Source organism: Limulus polyphemus, unplaced genomic scaffold (genome assembly GCF_000517525.1).
Source record: "Limulus polyphemus unplaced genomic scaffold, Limulus_polyphemus-2.1.2 Scaffold1030, whole genome shotgun sequence".
Lineage (NCBI taxonomy): Eukaryota > Metazoa > Arthropoda > Merostomata > Xiphosura > Limulidae > Limulus > Limulus polyphemus.
The window spans coordinates 152,057-162,805 of NW_013666640.1; the positions used below are offsets into that span (position 1 = coordinate 152,057).

Sequence of the window (10,749 nt, forward strand, 5' to 3'; positions counted from 1 at the left end):
AAGACAAGAAAACAGCAAATATGTGCAGCACAGGAAATTTTTCTCACTTTATAATTGAGTAAGATATACTCAGAAGGTAACTGTCTTTGACACTGACAATGAAAACATTTGAAACCTCTTAAACTTCAAAACAATTTCTATTAAGATATTTGTACTCAATGCCTTTCTACATTAGTGTGTCTGTGTGTGTAGACAGCCTTTACCAAAAAAAACTGTTTAGTCTTTTATCAGTCATCAAGAAATCTTGTTCATTAAACCAACCAGCCATAGGATGACTCCACAAGTTGGTGCTGATGGAAAAATATGAGATCCTTGAAATTTGAAGATAATTTTAAGGTACTATAAAATGAAATCTAAGACTCTCTTTGACTTATAATATGTTCAATTGAAACTGATATATTTAGCTCAAAGTGCTTCTCTATTATTTAAGATAATACTAAAGGTCAAAACAAAAGACAAAAACTTTTAAATAAAAGAAAAAAATCTTCTCTAAGCTTAAAAGAAAAGCTTTCTTTTTACTCTTGAATTTACATTTGTTTCAGTTCTACATCTTGCAACCACGAATTACTAATTAACCCTGAACAATAAAATGAAAATGTCACAAGATTTAAATGTACTATTGTGAATGTAGAATCTTAAGAAGTCATACAACATAAAGCTTCACTTTCTAATAATAGATTAAATGAATTATAAAACCTACTTTGTATCTTACAGCTTGCACTGATGACTGATTACTGAGTCACTACCTTAAGGAGAACACATTTAGGAGCGATAAGAAGATTTCCCATTGGTCAAAATTTTAGGTTCTCTACTATTTCAGCCAATGACAATTCCAAGAAATATGTGCATGAATAGTAATAACATAAAGAGAACTTTAATTGCATCTGGTAAAATTGCAAAGTGGAAATATGTTACAACATAATTTAAGCAATAGAACAGATACAAAAATACTAGTAGTGCATGAAACACAGTCTTTGAAAGCTAAGCAGTGCACTAGCAAGCACTACGCCTCTGATAACCACTAAAAACCAACTAATTATAATGCTTCTTTTTGCTTCACTAAAAAAGTAGTCAACAAAGTATAAACAAGCACTAAATGCATGCTACAGCTGCTATCACACAAGCTATTGTTGAATTAAAACTCAATTAATACACTAAGCCTTGGTGATATGATTAACACTTGAAAGACAGCCTCAAAGTCTAACCACTAGATATAAAAAATTCTTGGTATTGCAAGATGTATTCAAATGTCCTTTTACAATCCAGGCTAAACTCATATTCAAATATTAGGATGTCCTGGAGAATTTTATGAACATGAAAATATATTTGAAATGCAAATTCTAAAAGCAAAAACACAATACTTCTTTTCCTTTCATACACTGTGGTGTTAACTCAAAAACAAGGCCCTTTACAGACATTAAGCTTGTACGTATATATTACTTTGTGTGTGAATGTTTTATATAAGTCAAGTCATCCCAAAAAAAGAAAAAAATTGTCTACTGTGTAAAGAGGAGTGCTTAGAAATTCTTTTAAGAAAAGTTTCACTAACATATGTGATAAAGGATTCAAATACTTTCGTACCTATTCTGATTATCTGCCTGTTCCTTCATGAATGTATACAAACTACATTTAAGGTTTATGCAACTTACATATTTACTGAAACCTTAAAAAATGCACTAATTTTTCAGTTAAACTCTATGTCATGATAAAATAAACATAACAGTTCAAGAGCCATTAGAAAGGTAAGATATTCTGCTAAGGATTTCTCTGAACACCAATCATTTACTGAGCACAAGATATCATTTAAGGCTTACCACAACAAAAATTGCACAACAACCCCTTACAAGCTTTAGAAATTAGGTTTTCATGTCGTCTATTAATCAACAGTACATTAACAAGAAAAAATGGAAAAATCAAGGCAGAAAACTAGATAATTTTAAAGTAAAAGTAAGTCCAACAGTTAACCAAATTAAATGAAATTAAAAAGATACACAAAAATAATGAGCCCACCAATTAACTATGTTATTGTAATAAGATAGTAAGCTTAGTCAACAAATATACTATAGTCAAATAACAAACAATGCTAATGAGCAAGTAAGATTAGTAAGTTAACGAGTGTCATGATGCAGAATGTTTTGTTGTGCCATTGTAAACTAGTTTAAAATGCTAGACACATTAATTATGTTAATAAGTCAGATTAATAATTTAACCAGTCAAAAATACGAAGCTAAGGAACAGTAGAACAGGATAGCTGAATTAATGATCAGATAACCAAATTATTGTAATAATCTAAGTTATTAATGTTCTAATAGTGAAGGACAGCCAAGTTGAATCTTAAGTTACTAATTCCAGTCTTTTGTAAGAATATTGGAAAAATCATCTCAGTGTACAATGATCATAATGAATGTTCTACAACATCTTTATACCTGTTCTTATGAAATGAAAAGTACAGCTTTAAGAAAAATTATCCAAAGTAGACATAGTTATGAAATGGTCAGTGAAAAGTGAGAATAATAACAATAAACTAAAATTCTATTCTTGATTTGAAGCATAATTCAACAGTTACAATAAACATCACATTTCTGAACTTATAACATGACTGGTTTTCAAAAATTCTCATTTTCAGTATCAGTGATTGCTTTACACTACAATGTTATCACAGTGTGGCAACATGCTGCGAAGACTCTGGACGGGGAAATGTGTTGTTATACACAGGAAAACAAACAGCTATTTAGAAACCATCTCACCATAACTCAAGAGAAACCAAAACACAGCACTGAAACCAGCACTTATACTTCTAAGTATTTCGTTGCCTCTATGAAAGTGCTTCTACGTGACTTTTAATTGAATGGCACAACACATATTTATTACTTCAGTTCTTCTTAATATTTCTATCTAAAACTATCATCACTATTCCTAATATTTTCTTTGTTTCCTTCAGCTTTTTGTTTTTTTAACTGTGCCCAACTGCCATCAGTGGGACATTAAACCCTTTGGACAAGGTGGCCAACCCTAATCAGCCTTCTAAACTACTTACTTCTAACACATCAACCAAAATATTGTAAAACACTTCTTGAAATAATCTTCTCATGTTCTTGAAGATCACAAAACATCCAACTCTATTATTTGTACTAAGATGCACCAACCACCTGTATGCTATTCAAAATTAAAATAGCAACAACATATGTCTGTTGCTAAGATACCATTTTCATGATTGATCAGTTGAAACCTGAGATTGTCCACAATCCAAGTTACAAAAATAAAAATGTCTCTCCATTCAGGTACTTTCATGAATGATCTGAAATAAAATTTTCATATTTCAATCTGTGCAACAGTTACAGCTAACTTAGCTGTACACAAACTTTCTGCACGTATAGTTCTGTTACCATTTTGTGTCTTCTCTAAACAGTAAAATATGAAAATGCATCGAGAAATGCAATAACAATTGAAATACAAACACAGCAATGTCATTGTCAGAAAGTTTTCATATGAGTGATGAAATGTAAAACCCATCAAACAGGGAACAACAAACACCCTCTAATTGGCTTCATCTGGCAACACAGGGCATACAAATGTAATTACAATAACAAGTTAAAGTGGCAGCTTTATCGCAATGGGATATGAGATTCCAGCATTTCAATGAACAATTTGTTCATGGCTACCTTCCCTTCATGGCGAACACTGTTCCAGAATCGACGGATCTCAGCATCCAATTCCCTGAGCAGTGGCAGGCAGAGCAGCAACTGACTCAGATGCTGTGTGGCATTATTTGGCCGCAACACACACACACATTCCTGCAGCCCGATCAACATAATGTCCCGAAGTTTGTGAACAGAAGGAGCATCTTCTAAGTGGATATCTGGAACCAAACCAATGAAACTTAACATTGGTGCTAAATTCTAATTTAACAAGAGTTTTTCATATAAAATCAAATATGAGGTATTAAATGCAAAGTAATACAAAAAAATTACTATTATAGCACTTACCAGCATTGGTAAGTAACAAAGCTTTGATTAGAAGATATTCCTCATGAGCCATGCCAACAAGTTCTATCCTGAGCACAAGCTGAATAATATGCATGAAGAGGTCTTCAGCTCGACAGTCGCAGGCCTGTTGCTCATCCATAATAAAATCAGGTGAAAACATCAGTTTGGGCAAGGAGCCAGAGAGCTGGCGAGACCTATACCAAAAACAATCAAGAAAGGGTTTAAAGTAAAAATTTGAAAATTGTGTTTTGATCATAGATGAACTATTTTTAATGAAAATAAGTTATTATAAAAGATTCCAAAATTTGTTTCTATTTAAAAATTTCTTTTGATTGATGATTAATGCCCAAATGAAAGTTGTATACAAACAAAAATATAAAAATAAACCAGCACTTTTTTGGCATAATCTATGCAATCTTAGAAAAAAAGTATTGAGGTAAAAGAAAAGGAATTACATGTTATTTCTACAATGGCATGATCACTGTCAACAATGAAATGTCTAATCAAAGACATGACATTATTCCACAAAATGTTAATTAAAGTGTGAATGTCATACAGAAACTTTAGAAGCCAAATGTTTTTTTTTTTCATCTATAATTAATTTTAAACTGTCATTTACAAAAGTAAAACCAATTTCAAACATAAATTTATAAAATTAGTTTACTTGTGAAATATAAAAAGATACAATATTATTAGAAAGCTTTTATTTTAAAAGTAAGTACACACATTTTTAAACTAAAACAAACATTAGCATGCTCTATCTAACAAGAAAAATATACAACATTTCTAATGAAATCACAATCTGATGTTCTGAACAAACAATGTAATTGTACTTCACCTATAGTTCTAAACATGTAGGAATTACATACTTACAAATTTACAAACATTCTCTTAAAAATTTCAAGCAATGTAGCACAATAACATTTGCATGGACCACATCTAAAGGTGTCCAAGTTTTTTCTTTAAAAAAACTTCTATTATGATTATTAATTGCCACTGTACTATATTTCTTATGTAAAAATGCCACAAGTTTTTAATTTGATGCATTCCCACTTTTTAAACAATAGAAATAATTTGTACTTTCATCCAGAACATGTTGGATTAAATCTACTTTTTGCTTTAACTCTCACTTCTGTCCCAGTTAAATTAAAGACAGGCATATAACAAAAAAAATACATCTATAACAAATTTTACTTTCTTCTGAAAATAGTCTGGTACTATCACTATGGTAAAAAGTGTTCAAATTTGTGATAGGATGCAATGTGTCATTTTTACTACTGATTACACTGAACTAATCTTGCACAGAACACTTCAAATAATTTATTTCATTTTGTGTGATCTTAACAATTATAAATATACATAACAACAATACAATAGTAATAGTTTTAAGATTGTTCTTTTTATATATATTTAACAAATTTAGCCAATATGACTGTACAATAATATTGTTGAATTTGTTTCTATTCTAATGACTGATCTCCATTACGATGTAAAAATTATTTAGATATGCTTTCTGAGTAAGGTCAAATAATTATGTATTGCTTCTTTGTTGCAACTGATAAAAAAATCAATGTAATAAGTAAATGTATAATGTATATATCACATACAAGTCTGTGCTTTAACAAAAAAACAACTATAAAAGGTATACTTTGGGAAGATAATAAAGTTCTTTATACTAAGAAGTAATACAATTACATTATCAGTAATACTTATATTTAGTACGAAAAGTTCACTACTATTATATAGGTGAAGAATGTGCGATTATATTTCTGACCAACAAGCTACAATGGATGGTAATATAGTTCTATATATTTAGCAATATTTTTACAGTGATGCAGTTACATCAGTATTTGGATAAATGGTAGAGAATGGTTCGAGTTTACTAATATTATGTGTGGTGGGGATTTTCATCATCATGATTTTATAATGGGGTAAACAATATTTGAAACAAACTCAGTAAAAGACAATCACTCAACTATCACTTTATGATCTCTGCTGTGTAGGGGTCATTGTCTATGAAGCATAGCTAAGAGTTTATAATACTGAAATTCACCAGAGCAGTCTGATACTATAAAGTATCAGTTATTTAATGATATAGTATTTTAGCTGTCAGTTTATGATTTCTGTAAATTTCACAGTCAGTAAATGATCTCTTTGTAGCTTAACCCTTTCAATATAGGTAGATCGAAATGTGCATTTATTGTCAATTTATACAAATAAACTTGGCATCAAAACAGTTAATAAACCAAATTTTAATATATTTTCATTTTTTAGTTCAAAAAGAAAATACTTAAATAAATTTATTCTCCCTTTGTCTGTGTAACATGACATTTGTTTGTTCCAACTTGCCCATTTTCTATTTTTTTCCTTCACCCCTCTGTGATGAACTTAACTTCAGTTACTAAGACATAGACTAATTTTATAGCCTTTAATGTTTTTGTTTATTGAGATATAAGCCAGAAAGTCAGACCCACCACCTTCCATGCCCTCCTATCGCATCTTCTTTCACAAACTGTAATTAATTATCTCTCTGACATTTGTTGTAGCATCATTTATAATAAACAGAAAACAATTTTAATTTATCAAGTGACATAAAATGATACCTTGTTCTCAGCAGAGATTTGTAATTATTTTACCAACAGACAGAAACCAACAGTTCAAACTAAGAAGTTAAAGGAATTATTTTAAGGCACTTATGCTTCAGTTAGGAATTCAGTTAAATTATGATAGCTATAGAACATTGTTTGCTACATAGTGTTAGTTTTGAGAAAATAACAGATAAAATTTAGAGTTTTATAAAAAAAAAACAATTTGATATTCATTTAGGAAGTTTTAAAGGTTATACAAATGAAATTTAAAAACTGTTAGATGACAAAAGTATTTTTAACCTTAACAGGGATATCACCTTGCAGTCAGACAAGTCCGAGTCACACTTTTACTCCATATATTCATTCACACATATCTTTCGTAAAGATAATTAATTAAAAAATCTGATTTTTTTGTGCATAGAAAAATGTGTAATGTTTACTAAAAACCTATCAAATTTTGTGAATATACACTTACTACATTAAAACTTATAGCATGGATACTTTCATAGTTACCTGGTGGTTGCAAAGGTCAGTTAGAGTGACTGAACTCATATTACCTATCAGTTTATGATTTCCTTAGCTTAGCTGTCAGCTTATGATCTCCTTAGTGTAGTTACCAGATTATGATATCCTTGGCTTAACTGTCAGCTTATGATCTCCTTGGGTTAACTGTCAGCTTATAATCTCCTTGGGTTAACTGTCAGCTTATAATCTCCTTACAGCTTAGCTATCAGTTTATTATCTCTAACGCTTAGCCATCACAGTATAATCTCTATAACTTAGCTATCAGATTATCATCTCCTTAGCTTAGCTATCAGATTATCATCTCCTTAGCTTAGCTATCAGATTATCATCTCCTTAGCTTAGCTATCAGATTATCATCTCCTTAGCTTAGCTATCAGATTATCATCTCCTTAGCTTAGCTATCAGATTATTATCTCTAATGCTTAGCCATCACAGTATAATCCCTATAACTTAGCTATTGTTTTATATTTATAGCTTAGCTATCAGATTATGATCTCCTTAGCTTAGATGTCAGTTTTTAGTCTCTGTAACTTATTTGTCATCTAATGATTTGTGGAAGTTAGCTGGCACCTGATGACTTGTATAGGATAGCTTCCACTAATTGTCTTTGTAATTAAACTGTTTGACAATGATCTCTACAGCTTAGTTCTCAAATATTAAGCCACGTTAATTATCAGCTAGTAGAAAACTTGCAAGTCAATGATAATTCTCAAGAAACTATTGTGAGTGTATAATTGTTCTTGAAAAGTTATGTCAGTTAACAACTGATCTTGATAGTTTAACTTTCAGATGATATTAAGTTCTCAACAAGTTAGCTGTCAGTTCATTATAATTCTCAGTAGCTTGCCTATTAGTTCATGATATTTCTCAGTAGCTTGCCTATTAGTTAATTCTCAGTAGCTTACCTACCAGTTAAGATAATTCTCAGTAGCTTACCTACCAGTTAAGATAATTCTCAGTAGCTTACCTACCAGTTAAGATAATTCTCAGTAGCTTGCCACTTAATTATTAACTGTTCTCAGGAGATTATTTTTCAATTCATAAAAAATATTTTGTCTAGTGTACCTTCCAATTTCACTAGTAGGCTTTCTATGGCCTATCTGTCAATTTAAGATGAAATTCAGAAACTTACCTGTTAGCTAAAGATAAAGCCAATATTTCTGCCCATGATGTCTGAAGCAGCCTCATCTGGTCATTCAAAGTGAGTTCTGTAAAACCTAAAACAACCCAAAATGAAAGCAATATCATAAATACAAAATTAAAAAAGAAAGACCTCTACAGTCACATGTTTGATTTATTTTGCTACATATATTTAATATTTACTATCTATTTTCACAAGTAAATCCCAATAAAACATCACACACATGCACACAAAAGCATTTCAAAAACAGATATCACTATTATTCCTATGTGTACAGGGTTGGTACATTGGATCAACACCATATTGGAGAATTAATGTTCACTATAATTCTTAATTCACTAATTGTATCTTCATGAAATTTGGCTAGCTTTTATCAAACATGAAAAGTCTACTGTACACAGAAAATCATGATTTTTAATAAAGTATTTCTTCTAAAGATGTATCTGAGAAACTTAAAAAAGCCTTCGACGAGTCAGTCTGAGTGAAAGGTGATTTTTATGCTATGAATAAAAATATTTCTTTTCATCTTACAGTTTCATATTTCATTTGCATAACCTCCTAAATGAATATCGAAAGTGTTTTCAGTAAAACTTTATACTTTATTTTTTCTTTATCTTAACACTAATTGTATGAAAATCATCCATAACAAAAGCTGAAAAATATGGAATAAAAAAACATACATTTTTTCTAGAATGACTACAGATTGTAACAGACAATTACAATTATTTATCCTAACAGCTATAAGTCTCTAACCTTTCTACAAATGCTTTCATTTACGTTAATTGTTTTATTGTTTTTCAAATCATGTTTAACTAGTTTAAAAAACAACAAATTACCAAGTGAGAACTTGGTGCGGGTTACGGTAAACAAAGTATTGAGTTACAACTTACTTCATGAATATGGCAGATCGCATGCATTCCTCATGCAAATTTTTTTCCATTTACGTTTTCCTATCTAAACTGAAAAGTTTCTAATTTTCACACTTTATTTACTTTTGTTAACAAACATATTACAATACATAAAAATCAGAAAATTTTGCACTTACTTCAGCCTTGAGGCCTATTTTATGTTGGTTGTCCAAAAACTATTCACGTAACTTTTAAATATGTATTTTAGAAAACAAATTAAAGAGCCCAACATTTGCGAGTGAATGCAATACATCTCCACCATGCAATCCAAACATGGACAAAAATCAAAAACTATCTGTATCACTGCTTGAGTATCTCTCAGATTTTAAAAAATAATATATAATGTATAATGGTTCTGTTTCTTTTTTGTTTTTTTGTCAATTGTTGAAACAAATGGCTTTCACTTACATTTCTTAATAGTAAAATATATACTATGTAGTTGTTGAGCTTAGGATTCTTCTACAATAGGTGTCTGTCACTTGTTAGTGATAAATTCAACAATGAATAAACAGCACACACTTTACTTGTTTTCAAAATAACATACATATTCGTAACAAATTAAATGTATGTACAATAAAGTGTTCACACTATAAAGAATATAAGCATATTGTAAATGTTATATCAGTATATGTATAGTTCTCCTCTTCTTGTCAAAACTCCACTAAGGCCTGTTCAGTTACTTTAGAATCTCAGTTGACAAGCCCAACTATTTTCTCTAATACTATCGCAATATTAGTCTGGTGTGATTCACTTACAATTGTGGTCTTCTTTCTTCTGAAGATCCTATGTTTCTTTTGTCAAAGTGTACCCAGACTGAGTCAATAACTTTACAATTTTGCTTTAATGGAATAAACTTATTTTTTCTTATTTATTTTTCCACTGTTAGTTTCACTCTAATATATATATCAAACATTAGGCCTATAATTTTTAAGTTTCTTAGCGTCACACCAACTATCTTCTCTTTGCTTTTATCTATCTAATACTGTCTGTCTGCTGCTTCCCACTCATCTTACACTATCTATAACTTCATTACATAGTCATCTGGCCACTTTCTACATTCTCAACACAAATTAGTTATTACCAAAACCTTCTACAATTGTCTGCTTTTAACTCTTATTATAACAAAACTTAAAATAAAATATTCACTCACAAATATAAATTAATCACTAATATTTAAACCAAACAGTCTTTTACATCACGACAGTTTCTTTGTACCAAATCCCATGTAAATTGGTTGAAATACACATGAGTAGTTCACAAAAACCCTGAATTGTACTTTCCTTGCTGAAAAATTGAGCAAAAAACAAAAATTACAAAATTGTCTTATATCTCTGTTTGGGACCTTCAAAAAGAGTTTCTTTGTACTAAATTTCATGTAAAGTGGTCGAAATATGGCTAAGAAATGGACCAAAACCTCTAAAATTATGCTTTTTGTGATCTTTTGACCACCCTAAAATGACCAAAAATGGGCATATCCCACATTTTTTTATGTACACAGCGTGGTCACGAGTAAATAGACACCACCTTTTGAGAAAAAATGAAATTTTTCAGTCATATTCACATGAATTGATATATTTATAATTTAATTAATATATAGTAGA

The 10,749-nt window shown here is 30.2% G+C and overlaps 1 protein-coding gene across 5 annotated transcripts in view; it reads right to left on the reverse strand.

Annotated features, from left to right (window-relative positions):
• Positions 1–852: 852 nt before the first annotated feature.
• Positions 853–10,749, reverse strand: part of LOC106461780 (steroid hormone receptor ERR1-like) — a 101,670-nt gene continuing 91,773 nt past the window's right edge. For all 5 annotated transcript variants that reach the window (XM_022388832.1, XM_022388828.1, XM_022388830.1 and 2 more), the window contains 3 exons: positions 8,232–8,316; positions 3,987–4,180; positions 853–3,859 (listed from right to left, as the gene is read on the reverse strand). In XM_022388832.1, the coding sequence (XP_022244540.1) occupies positions 3,606–3,859; positions 3,987–4,180; positions 8,232–8,316 (533 nt within the window). In that variant the 3' untranslated portion in view covers positions 853–3,605. The remainder of the gene's footprint in view (positions 3,860–3,986; positions 4,181–8,231; positions 8,317–10,749) is intronic.